This window comes from Vidua macroura, chromosome 13 (assembly GCF_024509145.1).
Source record: "Vidua macroura isolate BioBank_ID:100142 chromosome 13, ASM2450914v1, whole genome shotgun sequence".
Taxonomy (NCBI): Eukaryota; Metazoa; Chordata; class Aves; order Passeriformes; family Viduidae; genus Vidua; species Vidua macroura.
Genome location: NC_071583.1, coordinates 11,995,497 through 12,022,673, shown reverse-complemented (window position 1 = coordinate 12,022,673; position 27,177 = coordinate 11,995,497). Strand labels below are relative to the sequence as shown.

Genomic DNA, 27,177 nt, shown 5'->3' with positions numbered 1-27,177 from the left:
CCCCTGACTCCCATCCTGTCTCTCCTACAGCCTGTGGTGGCCACTTCCCACGGCACCAGGATTCACGTGAGCACTCAGGTTGCAGCTCTTCCTTCCTATCCCCCTGCCCCACACATGTGGCACAAAAGGAGCCCTGGCACCCAGGTGTGCCGCTGGTTTTGGGGAGCTGGAGGTGGCTGGCACCCTCCATGACCCTTCAGTAAGGGTCTGCATCAGTGTAGGACCCTGCACAGGGACAAGGGATGGTGTGTGGCAGAAGTGATGGCACAGGGATCCCCAGGGACAGCTGGCTCAGGATGGTGCCAGTGGGGTCTGGGTGCTGCCAGGGTCTGCCCAACTGAGGGGATCACAGGAACTGCATCCCATCTATTCTTGGGTGTCAGAACTGGGGCAGGGGTCTTGCAGGGCTCAGCAGTGCTGGAGGGAAGGGTAGGCTGGAGGAGTGGGATTGGAGGGCCAGAGGCAAGGGGTGGGCTGGGATGAGGAGGGTGCTTTCTCTCCAAGGAGGCTGGGGGGCTCAGGCCAGGAGCAGCTTCCACTCTGCCCAGGGAGTAGGAAGAATCGTCCGCCAGGAGAAAGAACATGACCAAACAGGTGATGGAGAGTCTGGAGGATCTGTGAGATCTGGTGACATGGGAATGTGTGCCTCCCTGTGCCCTCCCCTGTCCCTATCCTGCTGGGCTCCAAGTGGGTGCTGTCTCTCTCGGCCTCCCCTGCCTGTCCCTCCTCCAGAAGCCCCCATGGCAGCCCTGATCTGTGGTGCAGAGAGAGGAGGGGGTATCTCCAGGTCCACCATCCCTGTTCATGTACCCTGTCAGGCTGCAACAGGGTTGGGTAGTGCTAGATTGCTCCACACCTGAAAGGGGTGGTTTTCCCTTGGGAAATAAGGGGAAAGCAGCCCAGACTCCTTTGCTTTTTCCCTGATGCCTGTATCCCCTTCACAGGGTCCTTCTCCACTCAGCCGTTCCTTGCTGGCAGCGCTCACAAAGTCCCTGTGCTGAAGTTGTCACACACTGAGGAGGATGAGGGTGTGTCATCCGTGTGCTTTTAGTCCTTGTCCCCCTTTTTCTGTGCTCCATGTGTGTGGTGAGGACTGCTCACGTGTGGTGCTGTCTCCCAGGGCAGGACAGGCAGATCGTGCTCGACAATGATGACCTCACATATGACAGCATGGATGGAGAGGAGGATGACTACGATGAGGTCCCAGAGATGGACAGCTTGGAGCAGCCCACAGTGGATGGTGAGTTTCCCTGCACTCACCTGGCACTGAGAGCTAAGCTACTGGGGGAAACCATGGAGCTGCCCCAGGTTTGGCTGGGGTGGTGTCTTCACATCCAGCTGGGCAGTGGGCTCCTGTGCCACCTGTATGGGGGGATTTGGGATTTCCTGCCCTCTCACTGGTACTTGGGAGGGTCGCACCTTTCCTACCACTGTGCTGCCTACACCATGCAGACCTTGTGCTCTATCCCTGTCACCAGCAGTGATGGGTGGTGTTCTGGGCTGGTGGGACCTGCTGCCCTGCCAGGTTTCCTGTGCTCTGGTCATAAGCCACAGGATGGATGCCAAAGGCCCCAGGAGATCAGGGAAGCCCCAGCAGCAGCAGCCTTTGGAGAGTCTCTCTATAATCCTTTCAAGGGGTGCTGTGGCCATCATGTCCCCACGCCACATACCTCCCAGCTCTTTGTTGAGAGCTGTCCCGGGGTACAGCTTGCCCAGAGTGGTGTCTCCTGCCCTCGATTCCAGCACTTGGGCAGAGCATAGAGAGTCTCCTCCAGCCAAACCCTTCCCATGCTCAGTCTTGCCCTTCTGGGGTTTCCCCTCCTCTGCCACATGGGTCTGGCAGCCTCCACCGCCGGTGTGCTGCCAGCCCCTGCCTGCTCTCACCAGCTGCTTGCCCCACAGCTGAGCCCTGCAGGCTGCCGCTGGACGAGGGGCAGTGCCAGCGCTACACCCTGCGGTGGTACTACAACCAAAGAGTCACCGAGTGCCGGCCCTTCGTCTACAGCGGCTGCCAGGGCAACCTCAACCGCTTCGACAGCAAGGAGGAGTGTGAGCTGCACTGTGGGCAGCGCCCAGGGGCAGGTAGGCAGAGCTTGGCACAGCTACCGGCACCAGCAGCATCTCCACCTTGTGCCGTGGGCTCAGCAACGCAGAGCTGGGGGGACAGTGCTGGTCCCCTGCCTCAGCTCTGACAGCACCTTGCTTCTCTCCACAGATTCCCGTGGCAGTGCCAGCAGCAAGGTGGGAGGGCAGCCAAAGGTGTAGGTGCAGGCAGTGTCTGGGCAGGCAGGGCTGCCTGGAACTGGGGCCCAGCTGCTGCCCTGGCCGGGGCTGGGCTGCCCATGGTGGCAGCAGCCATGTACCCACCAGCCCCAGCAGGAACCTGGTGCTATTTCTAACCTGTCTTTATGCTGCTCGTGGGTTTTTCATTTCATATCAGTTTATTGTCATTAAGGTGAAATTTATGTCAAATGGGAAACTGCCTCCCACCAAGCCTCTGAACCCCCTTTCCCACTGGGCCGTTCTCAGTTTGATTTTTAAATTATTTGTTGCCAACAGAATGGTTCTTAGCCCTGTTCCCTCTCTCTGGAAGCAGAGGTAGGACTTGGCATAGTTGGGCTCCCTCCCCTCCCATAATAGCCTTGTACCCTTTCCTGCCCCCCATAGACCCCCAGACTCCCTCTCTGTTCTTCGCTCCCTGCTGGAGAGCTGCCCACATCCTTGTACCAGGCAGTGCCTCCCTGCACAACATCCCTCACCCCCACCTGCAATGAGCTCCATCTGAATAAATTTCACCTTAACCTCAACTAGGGCCCAGTTCCCCTTTTGTGGCTGTGATGGTTTGGCAATGACCTGTGGGGAGACTGGAGTCTCTTGCCATGTGCAACCCTCCAGCTCACACGCCTGCCAGCAGCACTTCTGGCCTTAATCTGGGGGATCTCACCTGCACCCCCTGGCCTGTCAGGGAAACCCTGAGGATGGTGCTATGTTAGAAGAGGTTCCTGCTCACCCACAGTTACTCTCAAAGGCTTTGTGAAAGTGATGTTGCAGCCCCTGCCTCCCCCCATCCCCAGGGCTGAGTAGGGACGTGCCCTTCACTGCCCCAGAGCCCCAGGGCTGCCGGGTGGGCTTTGTGGCCCCACACGTACTGCTGTTCTCTGTGTGTATCTATATACAGCAAATGACTATGTGTACCAATGCAGGGGGGTTGTGTATTAAAGCTGTGCTCACAGGGAGATGTCACACTTCTTGGCGTGTTGCTGGAGATGCTGTGGAGTTTGGGGGCAGCTCTTGACTCAGGCATGGTCCCTGACCCCCCCAGCTGGGCTGCCCTTTCAGCTGCCCACTGCTGGCAGTGCTGGCTGGGGTTCCTCACCCCTTCCAGCTGCCCAGTGCCCCATCCCTGTGCCCAGCACGTGCCCAGCTGATGCAAGCCAGGCCATGACCCCCTGTCCAGGCCCTGACGTGTCAGCACGTGGGTCTGTGGTGCTGCATGATGTACTGTGTGAATCAGTGCTGCCAGCTAATTTTGGCTTCTGGGTGTGAGTTCCTGGCTGTCCCTGGGAGGAGGAACAAAGCTGGCATTATTTCTGTTCTCTGCTGTCCTGGGGAGGGTGGCATAAGATGGGTCACCCATCGGTTCAGACCACGGGGGTGGGCAGTCCAGTGGTCTGAACCCTGGGCACCCTGACTCCTGGCCCTGGCCAGCCCATGGGGCTGAGCACCCACAGCTCACCCCATGCAGTGCCCACCCAGCCCAAGAGCCTTGGGGTGCTCCCACACTCCCTAAGGGGGGAACTTTGGAGCCAAACCCTTGTATATGGGGCTCACCCCACAGCAATGCCTACAGGCTGCTGGTGCAGGTGCCTGCAAACCACTGGTGTCCCAGTTGGAATGCATTAAGGTGAGCTGCAAGCCACTGGTGTCCTGCAATCCAGTGGCCAAAGCAGTGCTTGGGTTTGGCACTGGGTTTGGTAGCAGGAGGTGACATGTCTCTAGATATGTCCTCCACGTGGCCAGGGAGTCTGTCAGGACACGGTGCCAAACTGGTACCAGGAGCTGTCCAGGGGCCTTGTGAGGCACAATGCCCAGAGGTCTGCCCATGGTCCCAGCAGTATGCATGTTCTCTCCCTCCCTTAAGTGATTACCAAGCCTGACAGGAGCAGGGAGGCCTAATTAGATGGAGAAAAAACATCTTGCAAGTCAAACATGAAACAACTGAGCTGTCCCAGGTTCCCGGAACCCCCTCCAAATGCAGCTGGTGGAGCTGCAAGGGGGCACACACCCACCCACATCCTGGGATGATTTCATCTGCCATTAGGCAAAATGTATTAAAAACATTTCCACACACCACCCCCCCCCACCTTCCCCCTGTCACCGTCACCCCCTCTGCGGGTCAGAGGTGGAGCTGGGACAGGATAAGAGCCAGGGCTTGGCAGGGAGCAGAGCAAATGCCCAGCTTGTGGTCCCTGCACCCTGGGAGCACTGCCTGAACATCGAGGGGACGAGGACCTGCTGCAAATGGTGAGGCTGTGCCCTCAGTGGTGCTTTTCAGGGGCTTTTAGTGGGCAATAGGTTGCAGGGCGTTAGATGCTTTTCATTCTTAATTTTGCAGTGAGTTAACCGCCTCTGGCTGCCTATTCTGGTACTCTCCAAAGGGTTTCACCCCAGAGATACTCTGCTGGGTGACTGATTTTGGAGAGAGGCAGCTATATAGCAGGATTTGTGCAGCAGTGTCCGTGCACCTGCTCTGACCCCCACCCCACATCCCAGCACCCTGACCCCCACCCTGTAGCACAGCATCCTGCAATCCCTGGGGCCCTCCCTGTGACCAGGGTGAGAGATGGGGTGGAGAAAGTTGCTGAAGCTTGACACAACTCAGGACCTGCGGCCAGTCTCCTGCCCCTGTCACCCCAGCGCCATCAATATGCTGTGTATTTTAGTCCAAGTGGCTCGTGTCCCTCCTTGGCGGGTGGCTTTTGCCCCAAAGAGCCCAGCAACACAGTGGGGAATGGCATCTGCCAGGGGAGGCGTGGGAGGAAGAAAGCTCCACTGCCCGCCCAGCCCTGAAACCCCAGGCATTTCCCTGGCCAAAGGGCAGGAATGGGTTGGGGAGCAGCCACAGTACCCTGGCAGGCACCCTCCTGAGCAGGATTGTCTCCTTCCCTGGGTGACAAAGGCATGAAGGGTGTGAAATTGAGGGCATGGCTAGCATCTGGCCAGGGGCTGTGTGAAAGGACAAGGACAGCCAGGTGATTTGCTTCCCATTTCCCCTTCAGCCTCCCCAAAACTCCCCATTCTGTTCAAGAGGGTTAAAATCAGGGTGGAATAATGAAGGGCTCCTGAAAGGAGGGTGAAGCCCCACCAGCTGGTGCAGGGAGTGGAGGGGCTCTGTGGGTGACACCCTGGTGGGGACGTGTCCTGCCAGGGGGGCTGTGGGGCCGTGGCAGGGTGATGGGGGTGATGCCAAGCCACGTGCTCCCCGCAGGCACCCCCGGCCATGCTGCTCTCCTTCCTGGTGCTCCTGGGGACACCAGCAAGAGCCTGGAAGGGACCGAGCCGTGAGTGGCTCCCGCCAGCCCCCCAGACTGTGGATGGAGGGAAGCTGATGAGGCAGGAAAGCACCAGCCATAACAAGATGCTGCCAGATCCCTCCAACATGAGGAGGGGTGACGATGGCTCTGGGGCAGGGTCTCATCCAGACGAAGCCAGCCTGCCTCTGCTAGAGGGATCAGAAAGACAAGCACTGCCCTGGCTGATGAGCCCAGCCACCAAGAGAGCGGCTCCCAGGAAAAAGGGGAGGAAGGTGTCCCTGTCACTTGATGTCCACACTCACTTACTGAAAATCCTGCTCGACCTGGCCAGAGAGAAGGAACTGCGGGCCAAGGCGGCTGCCAATGCCGAGCTGATGGCCCGCCTCGGGCGCAGGAGATAAACTGTCCTGGCTGGCATCTAGCAGGGCTGGAGAGGGCAGCGGGGCTGCCCGGGGCGCTGGCAGAGGGAGGCGTGGAGCAGCATTGGTGTGTGTGCAGGGGACTGGACATGGCACCTCATCCCCATGGTCCCAGTGCTCACGGCACAAGCAGCAGCCATGGGAGGATTTGGTTTAATAACTCTCACCTCAGCACCACTGGAGAAGACACAGCTGGGTTTACCTTGGCCAGTGCGTGAGCACAGCTGGTCCCAGCCCTAAGGCACTACAGGAATTTCTATGCTTGGCTTTGCTCCCTGCTCATCCACCACCTGGATGTCTCCAAAGGGGCTGCATCCAGCCAAGCAGCTTTTCCTGGGTGCTGCTTCTCTCTGGGTGACTGAAGCACACAAAATCCTCCACAAAGCCTGGCCAAGCCTCAAAGCTGGAGTTTTGAGCAAGCGTGCACAATAAAATGTGGCATCAAACACAACTTGTGCTTTTTACCTCTTCTGCACCCCTTTACACTCCCATTTTGTGTTCCCTTCCCCCAGAGATGCTGTGAGGGCACGTGCTCGGCCAGGGCCAGCACGGGGTCATTAAATTCCACATGAGGGGTGTCAGACCTTGCACCAATGGTGGAGCGGGCCCAGGGAGCCCAGGGGCAACAAGGAGACCGTGTTGTGCCACTGGAGCTGCTGCTTTGAGCACAGCTGGGAGATAAGAGCAGTGCAGAGCACAGTGCGGCCGCCCCGTGCAAAGTACAGGGTGGTGCAAGCGAGGCTGAGGCCGGGAGACACCTGCAGGGGGGCCACTGGAGCTGGTGGGGGACACAGCCATGCTCTTCGAAGACTACCTGCTGCAGGGTGAGTGAGCCCTTGCACTGTGGAGTGGGCACTGGCTTTGGGAAAGGGGCAGAAGCAACTGGGGTGACCCCACATTCCATGGAAGGGACAGATTTCAGGAAGGGATGTGCCAGCAGATGGTGGGTTGGGGTGAGGTGGCAAGGTGGATAAAAGCTTTTTTGCCATCCCTGCCTGACCTGAGGCTTAGGTGATGCCCGGGCAGTGCCTACCCCCTTGAGATACCCCCCTGCACCCCCTGGGTGTGTGCTGTGGGGCTGAGCCTGAGTTTGTGGGCCAGGGTAGAGACAGGGTGCCGGTAACAGTGGGGGACAGGAGTTATAGGAAGACCTGCCAGAGCTGGTGCATCCAAGTGGGACACTCCAGGGCAGGCAGCCTGAGTGACAACTGTCCATCTCGCAGAAGGGAGTTCTCCCCTGCCACTCCCAATTGTTGCTGGGATGCTGAGCCTGCAAGGATCTCCTCCTTTCCATGTCCTGCCACAGTGTCTCATCTGTCCTCCCCGAGACCCAGTGTGTCCCTACGCTTCAGCCCCCTCTGCCCCTAGTGCCCCCTCATCTCCCCAGTGCCCTTCCCCCGCCCAGCTCGGGGACCCCCATCACCAGTGTTTCCCCAGTGCCTCCTGCCGCAGGCCGTGTGCTCTCCCCAGCCCAGCGTACCGAGCGGTGTCCCAGTGTCCCCAGCAGTCCCAGTGTCCCCAGGGTTGTCCCTGCCCAGCGTACCGAGCAGTGTCCCAGTGTCCCCTGCAGTCACAGTGTCCCCAGGCTGCCCCAGCCCAGCGTACCGAGCAGTGTCCCAGTGTCCCCTGCAGTCCCAGTGTCCCCAGGGTTGTCCCTGCCCAGCGTACCGAGCAGTGTCCCAGTGTCCCCAGCAGTCCCAGTGTCCCCAGGGTTGTCCCTGCCCAGCGTACCGAGCAGTGTCCCAGTGTCCCCAGCAGTCCCAGTGTCCCCAGGGTTGTCCCTGCCCAGCGTACCGAGCAGTGTCCCAGTGTCCCCAGCAGTCCCAGTGTCCCCAGGGTTGTCCCTGCCCAGCGTACCGAGCAGTGTCCCAGTGTCCCCAGCAGTCCCAGTGTCCCCAGGCCCCCCGGCCCCAGCTCCCTCCAGTGCCGACCCCAACCCCGAGCCGCCAGCCCCGCCCCCGCCCTCCGCCAATCAAACTGCGCCGCTGCCGACTGGCCCCGCCCCCTCCCTGTCAGTCATGGCTCCGCGCCACGCCCTGCACCCGCCCGGGGGGCGGCTCTGCGCCTGCGCAGTGCGGCGGCCGCAGTGACAGTGACAGGCTGGCAGGAAAGGGCGGGGGCAGAAAGGGCGGGGGCAGGAAGGGGCGGGGACGGTGCCGGGAGTACCGGGATCGGGACCAGGACCAGGACCAGGATCGAGATCTAGACCTAGACTTAGACTTAGACTGGGTCTGCCACTGCCACGGGACGGGAGGGCTGCAGCGACAGGCCGCTCGGTAGCACCATGCTGAAGAAGTTCGACAAGAAGGACGAGGAGTCGGGTGAGGGGAGGCCGGGGGCGCTGTGAGGGGAGAGACCCCTCTGTGGGTACGGAGGGCATTGGTGAGGGGGACCCCTTCGTGGCTACGGGGAGAGCTGTGAGGGAAGAGACCCCTCCTGTGGAAATGAGGGGATCTGTGGGGGACACAGGGAGCTGGGAGGGGAGGCTCGGTGCCAGCTTGGCAGCGGGGGCTTGCTGGTGCGCATGGAACGCAGTGGGGAGCACTGTGGGAGCACTAGAGCAGTCTGCTGCCTCCTTCTCGCAGCTGCAGCCGGAGGCTAAACTGGTTGCGTCGGCACAGCACACCGAGGTTACTGCCACATCACCAGGTGCAGAGCCTGAGACTAAATATTGAGCACATTAGCCCTGTTCACAGTTGCCCAGCTCTGGAACCAGGTGCTATAGCCAGGTAGAATCCAGTTCATCGTTTCTGGCCCCACAATCATTGCTACTTTCAATGGATCAGAAAATCTGAGAGCACCAAGGGAACATGAAGTGGTTGTGTGACTTTTCAAAACTTTAGGCCGATTAGTAAGGAAGAGGTTGATATTTTATGTGGTGTGTAATTCAGGTGGAAACGATGCATCGTAAGACAGTGTTTCCTTTCATGGTTTAGCTTTGTAGTATATTTTTCATCTTCCTATGAAGCTTTCTATACATCTTGCTCTGCATAACAAATCAGTGTGTCCTGAAGCAAATTGATTCAGCTTACATCTTGGTGATTGTTCTGTGTTACTGTGCTTTCTTTTTATCTTAATGGGCATGAAATGCTTTGCCCTTGTTTCCCTTTTCCAAGGCCTCCAGTGACATCTTGATAAGCAGAGAATTTAGTGAGGCAGCTATTGAAGGGGAATTGCTCTTGGCTTTAGTTTTGGGGGCTGTTCTTCATTTGCACCTGCCACACCCATCAAGGTATTGACATTACCTATGGCTAGGGCTGGCAGGAGATGCATGTATCCAGTTAATTTGCTTCTGTGTCTTTGCTTTCCATGTATGGTTTTGCTAGCCTTGGATGACCTGCTCCCACTCCCTGTGACATGTCATTTTGGCCACAAAATTATGTTTCTCTACAAAACAGAATAACTTGTTGTTAGTTATCCAATATTAGGAACTTTATGAACACACAACTTCTGCCCTCCCTGCATCTTTCTCCCTCTCCATGGAAGAAAACTGATGCAGGGTGCTGTGAGGACTGAGACCCCATGTACAATGTACTTCAAGATCCTTAGTGCTATGAAGGATAAAGAGGTGATTCAGCGTTGTTCATGGCTGATTTAAGGACTGTAGACATGCTGGACCATGGAAATACTGGGCTGCTGGGCAGGTTTTTTGGAACACATTAGCATATTTATCCTAGAACTGTTTCATACTCATACTAGAGACATTTTTGCTCTTTCCCCTTTTGTTCTACCTCTTCAATCTCACATAAGTGTCTGTGTTTTGTTCAGCCATCTGCTGCCTTTGCAAACTTCTCCTGAGCCAGAGGAGGGCATTTTATGAACCAGGAAGGAGCCAGAGTGCAGATGTGTTTTCTTTTGTATGTAAGGCTTACTCTAGAAAAGGCTCCTGGCACCAGCCTAGGATGCTTCAAGCTTGGGTCAGGTCAGATTTTGGCCCAGGAGATGTTCTCTCTAGTGGACCAGGCTTTGGAACAAATGCTAGAACAGCCCTGAAAAAGGCTGCATTCTGTCCCAGGGCCAGGCTGAACATAGGTTCTAATTAAAACCTGCTTATAAATAACTAGCAGCTTTTGAAAAGCTGCAGGTCACTCAATGCTTGGGAAGCAATCTAATAGAGACCATGCAGAATGATAGTGCTTTTCCCTCTGATTATTTCATCCTTAATTGCTGCGGGTTCTAATTATTTAATATAGTTTACTTTGTTAAGTGGAACAATTAAAGTTACTTTGTGTCCAGCCTATCTAGTCTGCTGTCTTGTTCTCTTGATTAGTGATAGAGCCAAAAATACTGGTGGATTTTTGATTGGTTTATATGGGATGATAAAACACTCCTGACTCACCAGTCTGGCAAGCGATACCTCTTTCTGTGTAAGCTTTTGTTTCTAGGCCTGCCCTATTGATGCTCTAACTGCCAGCAAGCTCCCAGCCCAGGGGTGGAAATAGTTCTTTGGGGATAGAGTGGAGCACAGTTATTTTACAGCTAATCAGTCTATGTCTGCCTTCCCTGACTGCCATGAAGACATCCAATTAATATTACTTAAAAGAGGGTGCTCTCATTGCTTGGTGTTCATGAAAAAAAAAAAAATCACCCCAAAATGCTCAGACTGTTTTTAAAGTATGGGCATGGTTAAAAACTTGCTTTCCCACGGCACTATCCTTGGAGAGACTTTTACTCTCTCTGTTTTGCAGGTGGGAATTCCAACCCATTCCAGCACCTGGAGAAGAGTGCAGTCTTGCAAGAGGTAAATCTTCAGACCATCTCCTTTGTGTATCCCACTGGATAGAGTCTCTCCCTCTCTTGAGTAGGTCACTGGAGAACTTCAGCAGGGAAATGAGGGTTTGTTAACAGTCCTGCTTGCTCTGAAAGAAACAGGCAACAGTTCTTACTTTATTATTGGACAGATGAAGGGAGAAGGTTGAAATGGTCTCTGTAACAAATTAAAGACTGTGAACTATAAATAGTAATAAGAGGAATACAGTTATCTGGGAAAGCTCACCCCAAACCAGGAAGATTGGGAAATTGGCCTTGGACACCCAAAATTTCTTGTGGACGACAATATTAGTGAGAGGGGCTTGAGTGGTTATTAAACAATTTTATGAATTTTCTCTGAAGAAATGCCATTCTTTTCAAGAGCAGGTGAACCTGTCAATTCCCAGCCCCTGTTGGTTCAGCATTCTCTGTTTGCTTGTGAGGTTGGGAATGGTGTTGGCTCCTGTAGCCTCAGCGAGCTCAAGTTCATCTGTCGGAAGAGTGGTGTTTTAGCTAGCACACAGTGCAGACCAGTGTGGGTGAAAGTGTGATGACAATTCAGCCTTTAAACCTCTATTGCTCTTGGATTTGTAATCCCAGACTGCAAAACCAGCTGTTTAAAGGGGTCTATGCTTAACAGGAATTAAAGGAAGTCTGATCCAAAGTCATTAAGTATCTTGCCATACCTCACTCACAATGTGTTGTTGGGACAGGCAAGACACTGTTTGCAAGGGGGGTCAGTCCTTGTCTGTGTTTTGTCTCCAGGCTCGAGTGTTTAATGAGACTCCCATAAACCCACGAAAAAGTGCCCACATCCTCACCAAGATCTTGTATCTCATAAACCAGGTAAGAGAGAGAAAATATACACCTATATAGACATGTGCATCAGACCCAAAGCTGGTTGTGATAATTGGGATTTCCTTTCTTCTTTCCATGCAACTAGGGAGAGCACCTTGGTGTCATGGAAGCTACTGAATCCTTCTTTGCTATGACCAAGCTGTTTCAGTCCAATGATGTAAGTCTACCTTTGGTTTTCTGTATTTACCTGGTGGGACGGGTTGTCCCTTGAGATACACATTTTTATACAATCAGCTTTTCTGTCCTGTCTGAAGCTACCTGATCTGAGTGGGAAGAGTAGGGTGAAAGTTTAGAAATGGTAATCAGCTTCTTAGTCCTTTCCAGATCTTGTAGCAGCTTAACTGAAGTATGCACTGCTCTTGAGGCAGAGATTCCTCTCTCTGAATTGCCATTTAACTAATGAGATTGTGGTAGGCAGGTGGATTTTACTGTGCTTTGTGCCCAGCATTAAAATATCCTGCTGAGAGTTAACAATTGTGTATTTGGAGGAGGCTGGGAGTTAGTACCTACTCACAGCAGTAGCACTGTCATTAGTTGTCCTCCAAACTGCAAGGCATTAAAATCGTGAGACCAGTGCAGAAATCCCCAGACTCAGGAATATAAATTGTTTGTTTTCTTGCTTTTGAAGCAACATGAGGCTTTCAACCACCAAACCATCAAATAGTTTCAAGGCTTTCTCCTTTTTCATGTGAATGACAAGTAGAAGATGAAACTGTAGATCCAGCTAAATCTGGTATCTCTATGGCCTTATCCTAAGACTGAGGAGTTTAGAAGAGGAAGAGGTGTTTTGTTAATAAATCTGGATTTTGTACATATTTTATGCGCAGGGAGTGAGGCACTCTGAAGGTATCAAGTTCTTGTGATCTTCATGATAAAATTATGTAAGCAGGGAAAACTGAGATCCCTTCCTATCTGGGCTCATTTCAGCTGATGTTCTTCTTGCTTATTTCCTTGCCAGCCAACTCTTCGCAGGATGTGTTACCTCACTATCAAAGAGATGTCTTCTATTGCTGAAGATGTGATCATTGTTACTAGCAGGTCAGTCGCTTCACTTTTCTTGCTGTAATATTGACATGCCCTTCAGTAATGTCTGCCCAGCTTCCTGAAGTAGTCCCTGAGCAGGGTGATGATAGGGAATGCCCTTGGTGAGGAAAAAGCTTTCCTTTATAAAAGACCAATAAAACACAGACAATAAACTCATAGTGACGTATGCAGAATGTGCCGTGTCCCCATATCCCATGCCCATGGATGTTTGGAGTGTCTCTTGGTTACATGATATAGTAGCACTGCTGTTTTTTCCCCTTTTGCAAAGGCTTTTTCATTAACTCCTGTCTGAATGCCTTGAAATGTTTTGAAGAATTCTGGCATAAATCCCAAGGCTTTCAACAGGTAGACGAGGATTTACTTCTCCTGTAGCAGCACAGAATATGACTTCACCAGGGAACAAAATTCCCTCTGTGAGTCATTCCTGAATTGCTGATCATGCCAGTGAAATGCCCTGTCAGGGAGTCAGGAGCCTGCCGGTACAGGGTCTGTAGAGGGCTGAGGCAGAAGCCACTCTCAAGTGCTGCAATATGATGAACTCCTGGCCCTTCACAGATGGTCTCACACTGACCAGGACCCTGGGAAAGGGCAGGAATGAGTGTTCAGTAGGAAGGACAAATGCCTCAGGGATAAATGTATGTGCTCCAGCCTGACTTGGTGAACAGGAGCCCATGAAACTCATTGATGGGCTTAGGATCTGAATACTGATCTTTTCCTCTTGCCTCCCCACCCCAGTGGGATTTGCCTGAGACCTGCAGCTGCCTGCTTGGCATTCAGCTGTGATGCTGGCTGCCTGCTGGTCTGTGTGCACTGTGTGTGCACTTGAGAGCTGCTGGCTCAGGAGTGCCATATTGAGAGCTTCCTGTTTTCCCAGCTTAACCAAAGACATGACTGGGAAGGATGACAATTACCGAGGCCCTGCTGTGAGAGCACTCTGTCAGATCACTGATGTAAGTGCTGCTTTTCCCATGGGGCAGCTCTGTGCCCTTCACTTTTTCCTACTTTACCCCATCCCACTTTTCACTCTGCTTTTCTTGCCTTTGCATTCCCTTTCACACTCGGAATGGCTTTCCCTTATCAGCTGTTGTTTCCCTCTCCCTGCAGAGTACCATGTTGCAGGCCATCGAGCGCTACATGAAGCAGGCGATTGTTGACAAAGTACCGAGTGTGTCCAGCTCTGCTCTCGTGTCTTCTTTGGTATGTACTCCCTGCAGCACGGGCCTGAGGGACAATCAAGCAAGGAAGCAGTCATCTGTGGTGGGACTGGATATCTTGGGAGCTTCAGGATTTTGTTGCTATTCCTGTCTTTGTGAAGTGAGGGACAGGCACTGACTTTGCTAGAGATCATCAACCTCTGAGGCTGCGGCTGTCACAGCCAGATCTCTGCATGCTGATCCTTTGTTCTTCTATAAGTTGCTGCTGCCAACACGCTCATGGGGAAGGCTCATTGCTTCTTAATATAAGCTGAAATTCCCAAAGCTTCCTCCATTTTTATCTCATGGGTTGTTGTTGCTTCTTCTCCTTCCAGCACTTGCTGAAGACCAGTTATGATGTGGTAAAGCGCTGGGTGAATGAGGCTCAGGAGGCAGCTTCCAGTGACAATATCATGGTGCAGGTAGGACAGCCACCTCCACCACAGGAATAGCCAGCAGCAGCTGGGCATGGAGCAAATTGCTGGAGCTCAGCTGGGCACCTCTGGGTGACAGAGGGGACAAAAGGGGAAAGAGCCCACTGTGGGTTTGTGACGTTCTCTTTCCCTGCACAGTATCACGCTCTGGGCCTGCTGTACCATGTGCGGAAGAACGACCGCCTGGCAGTCAACAAGATGCTCAGCAAGTTCACACGCCACGGCCTCAAGTCCCCGTTTGCCTACTGCTTGATGATCCGAATAGCCAGCAAGCTGCTGGAGGAGGAGGCTGGCAGGTGAGCAGGCTCCTTTGCCCTGCTGAAAGAACTTCCTGTTTCTGCTTCCATCTCCTCTTACAGACTCACTTGCCATCTCATTAGTTCTGTCTTTGAAGAACAGCATGCAGCTTCTACCCTCTTATTGTTAGATAAAAGCAGAGAAAATATAGGATGTCTTCATGGTTGTTTTGAGATGACTTCTGTGAGTCTTGCTTGCACATCAAATACTATCTTGTTTCTCTGGGCTGTTTTGCATAGCTGTCCTTTGTTTTGCTTAATTTTCTCTCTCTTCTGTAATTGTTTATCTAGCATGTATGCTAGTGTGGCTTCCTGATGGATAAGAGTTGTGGTGTGTACAGTCATTTCCTACTGTGTGAGAGTTGAGGGAGATTCTCTTTGCCTGTAAGGCAGAGGGTGTGTTCTCAGAAGGCAGCCTGTCAAGCATGCTGGAAGTACAGTATAATGACCACTGCAAAATCTGGGGACAAAAAATCTGAGTTTATGGCTACTTTTACCTTTCCATGGGCTGTGGGACCTGCCCATTTCTGCTCCTGAATTCTTAACTTCTGTTAGTACCTTTGCTTTAATTCAGTCTTGTGGGGTTTTTTGTCCCTTAGCCGCGATAGCCCTCTGTTTGATTTCATCGAGAGCTGCCTGAGAAACAAGCATGAGATGGTGGTGTATGAAGCTGCATCTGCCATTGTTAACCTGCCCAACTGCACTGCCAAGGAGTTGGCTCCAGCTGTCTCAGGTAAGTGTGGTGCTCATGGTCATGGTGAGGGAATTATGAGCCTCCAGTGGTGACCCTGCTGATTGTCCCAAGAAACAAGGGCCTTGTGTACTTTCAGCTTTTTATGCTGCTCTATCCTTTGTTGCTTTGTGCTGCTGCTGAGAGCCTATGGTGTGTGTGAATAGCTTTGTTCTTGTAAAGGTGTGTTCAATGTGATTACTTCATGGGTCAGTTCTGGGAAAGGAGCAGGGTTTGCGTGAGAACAGCAGTTCAAATTAACTTAATAGGAAAGATGACAAGGTGATGAACGTGAGTTTCACAAGGAGCAGAGGATAGCAGCACTGTGGAAGAAGAGGGAGGTAGGTAAGAGTTAGTTGTCAGCAGGGATGTGACAAAAGCAAAGGGGACAAGAAGAAGGGAGTAATCTGTTAAAGGTACAATTGCTTCTTAAGCGTTTTTCTAGTTACCTTATGCTTGCAACTGTCTCTTTGCTGAAGCTCTTGCTTCAGGTATGAAATGCTTCTCAATAATAGAGTGCCTAAACATCTGCCTTTGTTGGTTTTCCCACCTTGCAGTTTTGCAGCTGTTCTGCAGCTCTCCGAAAGCAGCACTAAGATACGCAGCCGTCCGTACCCTCAACAAGGTAGGAGCCAGTCTCTTGGGAGCTCCAATAGTGTCTCATGTGCAGGGAGGTGCAGACTTCAGAAGAAGGCAGTCAGATTATGTGATGATTTTGTGTGAATAACCTCTGTCTTGTGCTACAGCCTTGCATTTCATTGCTTTCTGTCTGGAATAAAACCTCAAAGAACAGTCTACAGAAGGAAAAAAAAAAAGCCCTGATAATTTTCACTGGACTCTTAGAGTGTCACTGGTCTTAGTGTTACTGCTTTCCCTTCTGAGCTTCCCATGGTGAGGAAGCTCCTTGTAAAACAGGGATCAAACCTTGATGATGCTTCTTGCTGCTCTCTGGTAGTTTTTGCTCCAGCTTTTCCCTTCTCCTTATAAACACTATAAAAGAAAAAGAGAGAATGGCAGTATCTGGTAACTGCTGTGCTTCTGCCTACAGAGCTGTTTTGCACAGCTAGTCTAGCCGAATTTTTGTTGGGAATTCATAGCTTTCTTTTCTTACTATATAGAGCAAAATCAGAGAGTTAAAAATAATAAAAGACTGTTTATTGCTACTGCCTTTCTTCATTAAGGGTGCAATTCTGCAGGAAACAAGAGCTTGTTACCTTAACTCCAGATTAGCTGTTTGTCTGAGATGTCCTTCATGTGTCTCAAACAGTCTATACCACTTATTTCTATGGGAAGGAGTGAGTTTTGCTGGGTTTTGCCAGCTGGGTGTTTTGCACCTCTTGAGGGATTTTCATTCTTCCTTTGCTGCTGCAGGTGGCCATGAAGCACCCATCTGCTGTGACTGCCTGTAATCTGGACCTGGAGAACCTTGTGACAGACTCCAACCGCAGCATAGCCACCCTGGCCATCACCACGCTGCTGAAAACCGGCAGTGAGAGCAGCATTGACCGGCTCATGAAGCAGATCTCTTCTTTCATGTCAGAAATCTCAGATGAGTTCAAAGTAAGGAAGTGGGAGGAGGAGGGACACCCAGATTCCTGAAGAAACCTCATGGTCTTTGTCCATGTTTGTGTGTGTACTCTAAACCTGCATGGAGCTGCTTCCAGAAGCAGCAGAATATTTGCAGGGAGGAAAAAGTATCTGAGGCTGTCTGCCTAAGCCATGCCTCAGTCCTACATCTCTAAAGTCACATACTCTCTTCTGGGGAGATTCCTTCTGAAAATCAGATCTCCTTCTTCTTTCCAGTGGGTATAGGCTTTCTTTAGGGGCTGGCCAGTGCATAAAGATCTATCTCCTCCAATTCTTAGGATTGTACCTCCTGGAACTGCATTTGTTGAATAAATAAAGACAAAAACATGATTTCCAGGCTAGGGAGGCCAGCAGAAAATTGATACAATTCAGCTATTTTTTCCTGCAAGGTGAAACAGAATTGTTTTTTCCTTGCTCCCTTTTCCTGCAGGTGGTAGTGGTGCAGGCCATCAATGCTCTGTGTCAGAAGTACCCTCGCAAACACGCCGTCCTCATGAACTTCCTCTTCACTATGCTTCGGGAGGAGGTAACTTTGCAGGACAACTGTGCCTGCCTTGCTTGTGTGCATGAACAGGACTTCCTGTGAGTGTCAAGCTTTTACTGATAAGGCTGTGCAGTGAAAGCCTCTCTCTAAAAGGCTTGCAGTCTAACTGCAGAAATGCCCAGCTGTGCACAATAGTTATAAGCATACTGCTAGGTGTATTTTTAGTGTGGCTTTCATTCTGTGATTTTTTTTTATGGGAGTTTATTAACTCTCAAAGCAAATGCAAGCAACAGCAGATCTGTTGGCAGTCCATGTGTGTTTCACATTTGAACCAGCTTTCTTTTATACTTTGACAGCAAATTCCAAGAAGTTTTGTCTTGTACACAAAGATTCAATAACAACGTATTTATTGATGACACAGGACCACTTTTGTTCTGGTGTCTGTGCTCTGGCAGTGAAGGGATCACAAGTACCTCTAACCATTCTCTGCATTTAGTCAGACAAAAATTGCAGAAAGACAGCTTTACAGAGGTTTGCTGAGGCTGTTTCTAAATGATCCAACATGCCTGCAGCACAGCTGGCACCACTGCTTGCTCTGACATCAATTCCTGCCAATTACAGCCTCTCAGTTGGGAACAAACTGGAGCATCTCATTTTGCTCCTGTGAAAAATGGACCATTCTCCTTTCCCAGATTGTCTGTACATGGATGATATAATTTTGAATGTGGTTTTGTACTTCAAACCATTCTGTTTTAAAGTTTTTTTAATCTGAAGTAGCTCTAGAAAGATCCAAATGCCTGGCACTGTGCATGTAATTGGCAGAGGGTAGTGTGCAGTTTAATCCCCTGATGTGTATTGAGGGCATTAGTAAATAATGTCTGAAGATAGCCAAGCATTACTGGCATGTCAGGTTGTGGCTGTACCTGGGGAGGTATTGATTGCCTATCATCCCACACTAATGGAGCTATTTACTGTGTCCTGCTGTGGCAGATACAATCCTTCATATATTTCTCTTGTGATTCATCCTCAGATGTCTTGTGCTAAAGGGGAGAGGGTTGGGTTTTTTCTCCTTCCATATGGCTGTTTTTAAGCACTAATTCTAGCAACAGAGGATTTTGATGGAGATAAAAACCCTTCAGCCAGATGAATCCTTTTACTCTTGGGTTAGGACTTGGGATTTTTTCTCCAGTGCAGCCATTCTGAAGGGAGCTGGCAAGAGAGCTTGAATATTAGCTGGCCCTCTGGGTATAAAGAGGGTCAAAAGTGACAGCAGAATTAGTGCCCTCGTCCTTTCAAGCACACATTAAAAGCACTGAGTGTGAGTGACCTTTCAAAGGAATGTTTCCCCTGTCTGGCTAGCTCAGAGTCTCTAAAATACTTTGAGATTTCCAGCTGATTTCCCTTTTGCTCCTCAGGGTGGCTTTGAATACAAGAGAGCCATCGTGGACTGCATCATCAGCATTATTGAGGAGAACTCAGAGAGCAAAGAGACAGGCCTGTCTCACCTCTGTGAATTCATTGAGGACTGCGAGTTCACTGTGCTGGCCACTCGTATCCTCCACCTCTTGGGGCAGGAAGGGCCCAAAACCAACAACCCCTCCAAATATATTCGCTTCATCTACAACAGGGTTGTTCTGGAGCATGAAGAAGTCCGGGCAGGTAAGTGACAGACCTGAAAAGTTCTCTGCCCTTGGACAGATGTTCAGGGAACCATAGTGTGTGAATGCCTCTGCTTTTGAGGGTTGTGATTTGCTCTAGGCCTGAGCAAATCATTTTGTACAGCAAAGATCCTGCAGTAGTATTGATGGAAGAGGCGGCCTGTGGCTGAGAAGTGGGAAGGAATATGCACTGGTTCTGAAACTAGACAAAGGTTTGCAGGCACCTCACCTCTGCTTCTTTCTAGTCACAGTTTTACTAATGTACACAGTTTACTAGTGTAGCATCTCTGACATGATGTTTGATCAAGGCCAAGAAATGGAGGAAACTTCAGCTGATTCCTTTGCTTTCTAATTCTGTTTTCATAACTTTTGCTACAGGTGCTGTAAGTGCCCTTGCCAAGTTTGGAGCTCAGAATGAGGAGATGTTACCCAGTATCTTGGTGTTACTGAGAAGGTCAGTTGGGCCTCAGAGTTTTTCAGCATCCTGGGTGAAATACCCTGTTTGCTTGAGAGCTTGTCTAGTCTCTTCTACCTGTGGGTCTGAGAAGGTGCAGGGGGGTACCTGTGATCCTGTGATGGGATCACCAGTGCATTCAGCACCACAAAGTGGACAGGAGCCATGTGTGTCAGATTACTGCTTTTCTAATATAATTACTAGGAGATTGCTGGATCTCCCCTATGGCATGTTTTTTCTGGCCCTGTGAAAACATCATGTGGATTCTTAGTCATGTGGATTCTGAAGAAAGTTTTCCACTTTCCCCTCAGGTGTGTGATGGATGATGACAATGAAGTGAGAGACAGAGCCACCTTCTACCTGAATGTTCTGGAGCAGAAGCAGAAGGCTCTCAATGCTGGCTACATCCTGAATGGTACTACAGGAAGGCCTTAATACAAGTCTGCGCCTCTTCCCTGGTTTAACAAGAGTTAAACTAAAGACCTGGCATTGTTGTGGTTTCAGTGACTTGTCCCTTCTGTCCCCAGGGTTGACGGTGTCCATCCCTGGCCTGGAGAGGGCTCTACATCAGTACACCCTGGAGCCCTCTGAGAAACCTTTTGACTTGAAATCTGTTCCTTTGGCAACAGCTCCTATCATCGAGCAAAGAGCAGGTGAGGAATCAGGTCCCCTGCATGCTAGTGATTCCCTGCATTGGGCTTGCTGAGAATTGCTAAGCTCCATCCTATTTGAATTTTGTGGGATTGCATCTCCCGGAAGGACTAAGGCCTGCAAATCTGGTTGCTCCCACATTAATGTTTCAGTTTAGTCCAGCTGCTAATAATAGTAGTAGCTGGCAATCCTCACTGGAGCTGCTACAGTTCTAAAGCTGCTTTGGAAGCCAAGTACAGGTGTCTGCTCTATATCAAATGAGAATGAGCTCCCTTGCTTTCTTTAGTCAAATCCCTCTACAGACATTAATCTGTTTTCTGATTTAGTAATTTCTTACTCTTCTCCTTCAAATCTTTTGGCTTTGTTTTTGTTTGATTGTTTTCTTTTTTATTTGCAGAAAATGCCCCTGTTGCTGTAGTGAAACAGCCGGAGAAAGTGGCAGCAACGCGGCAAGAAATATTCCAAGGTAAATTGATGCAAGGCCTCTTCTTTGTCCATGTGTGAGAACTCTGTAGCTACCTCTTGCTGAGCCTGCCTTAGCCCCTCTGGCTTCTTCTTACCTTCTTGCAGGGACATGGGGTCCCAACTTAAAGGTCAGCTGTTCACTCCTGGAGGGTGGGGGTGCCTGCAGTCCTCTTTTTTCTGTCTTCCAGTAGTTATGAGCAAAGGATGACTCCTTTTAATTTTAAAAGTCTCTAGGGAATGTTTATGAGTATTTGATGGATAGTTCCTTGCTGTAGCAGCTTCTTGCAGCTGAAACAAGGGGGTTGAAACTGCTAACACCTCCTTGTGTCTTGAGGAAGGCAGTAATTTGTGTCCTCTATTTCAGAGCAACTGGGGGCCATCCCAGAGTTTCGGGGGCTGGGCCCACTCTTCAAGTCTTCCCCAGAGCCTGTGGCCCTGACAGAGCTGGAGACAGAATATGTGGTTCGTTGCACGAAGCATACCTTTGTCAACCACATGGTGTTCCAGGTGGGTAGCTATGGGGTGTGGTGCTGAAGACTCTTAGAAGATAAGCTCCTGACTGGCTAAAAGCTTCATTGTGAAGACATCTCTCAGGGATATCATAGAATCATAGAATGGCCTGAGTTGGAAGTGACTTTAAAGATAATCTAGTGTCAACCCCCTGCCATGGACAGGGACACCTTTCACTGGACCAGGTTTCTCAGAACTCCCTCCAACCTTGCCTTGAACACTTCCAGAGATGCAGCACCCACAGTCTGTTTTCAAAGAACAACATTGCAATGAGTAGTCCTTAGTTTCTTATCCATGGTAGCAGAACCCCAAAGAAAATTAATAAGGTTGGGGAGGTGTGTCTGAGCAATGCTTACAGGTCCAGTCAAATCCAACAAGCACTAGGTGGGGCTGTTCTCACTGAGGAGTTGGCAAGGGGATCTGTGTTCTTTCTTCAGAGTCCCCAAGCCTATGGTTTGGGCATGAAAGAGTGAAGCTTACTACATCTGAGAAGCTGAAAAGGGTACCCAAGAAAGGGATCCAGTAGGGTAGAACTCTTCATCTGCTATGTTTTGTTTTAGCCTGTGGCACAGGTGCTTTCTTCTGTACATCCTGGCTTTGGCTGTACCACACTGCTGCTGCATGTGAGATGTTAGGATTGATGTGCCAGTCCCCTTGCCTGGGCTTCAGGAAGTCTGAGGCACAGTGAGTCCTTTGCTAGCTTGTGAGCAGCAGCGTTTTGTCCTTAGCCAGCTCCTTCCTCAAAGCTCAGAACTGCTTACACAGCCCTCACAGGGGTTGACCTTTATTTCTGTTGTCCATCCACCAGATGCAATTGTGTGAGCTTAAGAGATTTGGCATTGCAGCTGGGACAAAGTCTAATCAGCAAGTTCAAGACTTGCTGAAAACCTCAAGCTTGCTGAAACTTGCTCAAGCTGTACCTTGTTCAGGCCATGCAAACAATCATCTTTCCATCTGTTGTGAAGGCACTGTGTCCCTGTAGCTTCAAGTGGGATGACATAGGCAACACAGTACTTACATTTTGGTAGAGCAAAGAATTAAGCCAGGAATTACTGGAAATTGGAGGAAGAAGTTCCATACTAACTGGTGGAACTGAAACAGGCAAAATCTGACACATCCCTGCCCTCATTGAATTTGTGATCCTGCAGAGGGCATGCCTTGGATTGGTGTGTACTGTTTCATTTTAAGTCTTGTTTCCTTAAAAAAAAAGCTTGCTGGAGCACTGGGCTCCCCAGCAGGGTTTTAGTTTCTCCCCTAAAGCATTTAAATAAGCACTCTTTAGTCAAGTTGCTCTGTAATGAGCCAGCTGATAGCAGGGTGCACCATGGAAGCACAGAGAGCTGGGGGTTCACGGGCTGACACCAGGCTCCCACCGTGCCTAAGCTAAGTCTGCTCTGCAATGAGTAGTGAGCAGCTTCAAGCTGTTGCTGCTTTCCCCTCTCCTCTTTAGTTTGACTGCACGAACACCCTGAATGATCAGATCCTGGAGAATGTCACAGTGCAGATGGAGCCAACAGAGGGCTATGAGGTCATTGGCTATGTACCTGCCAAAACCCTGGTGTACAACCAGCCAGGTACCTGCTACACGCTGGTGGCACTGTCTGAAGAGGATCCGACAGCAGGTAAACAATCTGCACTCTTTTTTCCTGTATTGCTTCTACACATTCTACCTTACATCCCAGCCAGATATTTATAGCCTGTGTATGGGTGCAGCCATGAGTGATGCTGAGCATGACCTGTCTTTGCTGTTTTGGGGGCTGTCAAGCCTTTATTCTCCTCTGCTGGTTCCCTTGTGCTGTAGTACTGCCAAGCTGGGCTGTGAGAGCTGGCAGATGAGTTGTCTTTTGTGCACCCTGGCATGTCCTTCAGCCTTTCTTTGTGTTAAACGTAGGAAGGCTGATGCCTGTAAAGTGCTGAGAGTGCCCAGATGCTCTGAGCAGCAAGGGGGTATTTCAGACAAACCACTTGAATTTATGGGATGTCTGTTTGAATTGAACATCCCCCTCCCTGTTTGCCACTGTCCAGAACATGAATAAGGCTTTACCTGTGCTTTGGCCTCCCTGGTTTGTGCTCTGGAACTGCTCTCCTGTCGTGTTGCTGCTGTTCACTCAGCAGTGCCCATCTTCTAGGGATGAGTCATCGCTTCCTCTCCCAGCTGAGTGGGATTAATGAGCTGCAGCATTGCAGTGCACGGGGCTTTCATTTCAGAGGCACATGAACTGATCCCTGTATGTGGATCTTGCTTCTTCACAAGGTGCTGGTGGGACATGTTTAGTTAGTATTCCCAACACAATGTGAGGTTCATTAGTAATAGCACTTGATCTGAGGATTATGGTCTTGTACATATGTCTTGTATGAGCCTGTCTTTATCACTGTTTGCTTAATATTATAAATAAATAGCTTGTCCTTGAGAGACAGAAATTGTTGGAGAGCTCTCTCTAGGTCAGTGGCTAAGCCTGTGCTGCTGGCAGTGACAGGGAGAGCCTGGCTGCCCCAAACCTCCCAGCCCCATTCTACCTCAGGGGAGTGTGTATATGGTGGAAACGTGAGCTTTGCCTTTGCTTTCTTGTCTCCAGTGGCCTGCACGTTCAGCTGCATGATGAAGTTCACTGTCAAGGACTGTGATCCCAACACGGGTGAGACGGACGACGAGGGTTATGAGGATGAGTATGTGGTAAGAAGCTGGGCATGTACCTGATCATGGAAACTGCTGTCATTTTGTGGGGTTTTGCAATCTGAACTCAGATCCCTGCAAGCAGTGATGTGATCACCATCACCGAAGTGGGCAGCATCATGTAGAGGGAGCTCTTGCTGTCTCTGATGCAGATAGGAGTTTGCAGAGCTTGCTTTGTCTCATTTGGAGTATTCTCCTTTTGCACTGTAGATGGGCACCTGACTGTACAGGATATGTGTGTTTTGGGAGGCCATGGTGCATCCTCCAGGTTTGGCTGACTGTGCCCTATGGGCTCCAGCAATGGCACGCTCAAGGTTGTGGAGACAGAGGGCTATCAGGCATCTTTTCTCCACAAGTTGCTCCTGTGGTGGCACGGTTAATTGTGTAGAGGCTTGTCTGGCACAGGAAAGTTGCCATCCTTGTTCTTATTCTGGGGAAGGTGGAGCTCTTCCCTCCCCAGCACTGACACTGCTGAAAGCAGTGCTGCTGCAGAAGCACCTCTCTTCCTTGGAGAGGAAGGGATGTTGTTCACAGCCTCAGCTTGGCCTGTTAGCTCATGAGACTGTTTTCTGTGTGTTGCCTGTCACTGCTGTGAGTCTGATTAGAGGCACTGCTGTGCAGTGAGTCACTGTCTTTCCAGAAAGAGTGGGGAGAGTTTTTCACAATGGAACATACAAGGTTAACACTTCTTTCAGCTTCCTACCAGTCACCAAGGCAATTGAATGATACTTAAACTTTTCCATGTATTTCAACTAGAATCAGGAGGAGATTCTTTTCTGCAGCAACTGTTGGAATTAATGCAGGCTGGTGTCCTGCAGGGCATTGCCTGTCCTTCATTACATACTCTGGTGGGACAAGCCTGGTTCTGCCTTGCACAGGTGCAGTCACAGCAGCTGCTCAGCTACCCTGGTGCCAGTGTTAGGTGATCACACATGTCTGACAGTGTTTTGCTGTACCAGCCTACAAAATTATAAGCCAGAAAAGCAAAACACAAGCTTACATGCATTTCAGGGAAACAAATGCACAAGCAGCTATTTATAAGCTTTTGTTTTTCCCTCTGTTTTGGCCATTTGTCCAGTGCTTTGAACTCTCTCAGACCAAGGGCTGTGCTCAGAGCAGGAATGGGGTTTGTAAGCCCTGGAAATGGCATCTCTGTGCCTTTCTCAGGCCTAGCAGTTGCTCAGTAGCAAACCAGAAGTGGAAGTGGAGGCAGTCTCCTACATTCACCTGATCTCAGGGAATCCAGTCTAAAGTTCACTCTGAGGATAACAGGGTTAAGAACAACCATATTTCACTTGAACCTCTTCTACCACCAGCTTGAAGACCTGGAGGTCACAGTGGCTGATCACATCCAGCGAGTTCTGAAGCCAAACTTTGGAGCAGCCTGGGATGAAGTGGGTGATGAGTTTGAAAAGGAAGAAACCTTTACTTTATCTGCTATTAAAACCCTTGAAGGTAAGGAAGGGTGTGTGAGCACAGTATAGCTCTTATTTTCTCTCTTGCAGGCAGAGTCCAGAGGCCCAGTCTGGCTCTCTTTAGATCTGTCACAGAAAGGCTAATGGGGAAAAACCCCTCACAAGCTTTACACCACAGCTGTTAAATAGGGAGCTGCAGTTACTATCATAATAAGTTAGTTCAGGTTTCAAAAAAACTAATGAATGTTTTGTGACCAGTAGAGACCAGGCTGAATTGTGGAGGCAAGAGAATATCTTGCTTTCCTCTTGTACTTAACCCTGCCAAGCAGAATACACCATGTTATGAACTCCCACCGTTCTTCTTGAGACCAGTAATAAAAAATGAAAACATCAGAAGACATGAGGCTGGTGAGCAGGCTGGTGGGGTAAACCCTCTTCTCTTTCATCATGTATCAGAGTCCTCTATTTTACTCAAAAGCCTGTGAAAGCTCAGTTCTTTTGATGCCTTACAGGATGTCCTTGTCCTGTAGCCATTTCTGTGCTCCCTTGAACAGCCCCTTGGGGTTTGAAATAGTCTCCCTGAGGCTTTTTCATATTTCTCCTGAAGACTTGTGTCTCCTGCAAGACATCTCCTCCCTTTTCAGGTCTCCAGAGAAGCGAGCAGGCTGATAGGGCTGTGCAGTAAGTGCAGCCAGCTGAATTCTCCTTCTGCCCTTGTTCCCCCTCTTCTTTCTGTTGCACATTTGCTACATCAGATAACAGAACTCTCCCATGGTGGTGAGGGTTTTGTGTGTTGTCTTTGTAGTCCTTGTGGCCTCCAAAACCACAGTTCTGACCAGTGGTGTGTGTCCCTCAGGACAAGGAATGTGAACTCTAACATGTAGGGAGAGATTGAGTCACTTTTAGGTGCTCTTTATGTACCCCTGTTAAGACATCTGTGACACAGAGCCCATTTTATTGATTTTTTCTAACAGAGGCAGTGAGCAATATTGTGAAGTTCCTGGGGATGCAGCCCTGTGAGCGGTCAGATAAAGTGCCAGATAACAAGAACTCCCACACACTGTACCTGGCAGGTGAGCTATGGGGTGAGGTTCTGCTTGAGGAGCAGCTCTGGGAGGTTGCACAGAGCTGCCTGTTGAAAATCAGGACAGGAGTTCCTGATGGAGTCCACTGTGCTCTGGGTTGGATTTTGAGGTTTGTTCCTGACATGATTTCATCTCTGCAAGACCAGTGCAGAGCAACTAGTCTTGGGATCAGGGAGGGTGCTGTGGTGGAAGGGATGTTGGGATCAGCCTCAGGCTCAGCTAGGTGGAATTTGCTGTCTTTGCTGTCTGTGGCATCCTGCTTTGGAGTGAGCCTGGTGTGGGAAAGACAGCAGCCTTACCCACCAGAACAGATGAGTACCGGAGCTCTTAGACAATCCTGGATCTCTTCTCACCTGGAGTTTATTTTACACTTTGATTTCATGGGTTTTACAGTAGCAGGAGTCCCAGGCATGTTATAATGAATAGGAACTGAGCTGCTTTAGGGTCTCTCCTGGCCCAGTACTAGGACTTGCCAGATTTTGCAGCAGTGGTCATCTTCAGACTTGTAGGGGAAAGCAGCCTGCAACGTGCTCACCCCTTCCTCTCCACCTCCTCTCCAGGTGTGTTCCGGGGTGGCCATGACCTCCTGGTGCGGTCTCGTCTTGTTCTCACTGACACGGTGACGATGCAGGTCACGGCCCGCAGTGCAGAGGAGCTCCCTGTGGATGTGATCATGGCCTCCGTCGGATAAACCCCCTTTCCGGGACTGTCCTAACTCCGAGCCCCCACTGACAGCAGAATAAGGATCACGATCACTACAGCAGCTTTTGTGTTCTCTGCAGTACAACTGTACTTGGGGCTTTGTCTATAAAATTACCGTGTTTTTAATCTCCGGCTACGCCGCGCTCTGTCCCCGCACCGGAGCGTCGTGGCCGCCGCTCCCTGTCCTCCCGCTGTCGTTCCAATAAAGCAGTGTTGTGGCTCTTCCTGGCTGTGT

At 50.5% G+C, this 27,177-nt stretch overlaps 2 protein-coding genes across 10 annotated transcripts in view; both read left to right on the top strand.

The window, feature by feature from the left end:
• The window catches only part of COL7A1 (collagen type VII alpha 1 chain), a 30,950-nt gene extending 27,714 nt beyond the window's left edge, over positions 1-3,236 (top strand). For 2 of the 9 annotated variants that reach the window (XM_053989069.1, XM_053989070.1), the window contains exons 115-120: positions 31-144; positions 505-594; positions 945-1,028; positions 1,121-1,240; positions 1,903-2,082; positions 2,216-3,236. In XM_053989069.1, coding sequence (XP_053845044.1) covers positions 31-144; positions 505-594; positions 945-1,028; positions 1,121-1,240; positions 1,903-2,082; positions 2,216-2,265 — 638 coding nt within the window. In that variant the 3' untranslated portion in view covers positions 2,266-3,236. Of the gene's footprint in view, positions 1-30; positions 145-504; positions 595-944; positions 1,029-1,120; positions 1,241-1,902; positions 2,083-2,215 lie in introns of those variants that run through there. The other 7 variants (XM_053989074.1, XM_053989073.1, XM_053989072.1 and 4 more) reach the window with 7 other exon arrangements.
• Positions 3,237-8,124: 4,888 nt separating this feature from the next.
• On the top strand, positions 8,125-27,167 carry COPG1 (COPI coat complex subunit gamma 1). Its single transcript, XM_053989203.1, has 24 exons — positions 8,125-8,274; positions 10,642-10,694; positions 11,468-11,548; positions 11,646-11,717; positions 12,519-12,598; positions 13,479-13,554; positions 13,709-13,801; positions 14,133-14,219; positions 14,370-14,527; positions 15,127-15,260; positions 15,815-15,882; positions 16,629-16,817; positions 17,275-17,370; positions 18,744-18,987; positions 19,365-19,440; positions 19,752-19,855; positions 19,968-20,093; positions 20,489-20,557; positions 20,921-21,063; positions 22,517-22,688; positions 23,643-23,740; positions 25,057-25,195; positions 26,130-26,228; positions 26,801-27,167. The coding sequence occupies exons 1-24, from the start codon at positions 8,238-8,240 to the stop codon at positions 26,929-26,931; spliced, it is 2,625 nt and encodes an 874-aa protein (XP_053845178.1). The 5' UTR covers positions 8,125-8,237; the 3' UTR covers positions 26,932-27,167.
• Positions 27,168-27,177: the final 10 nt, after the last annotated feature.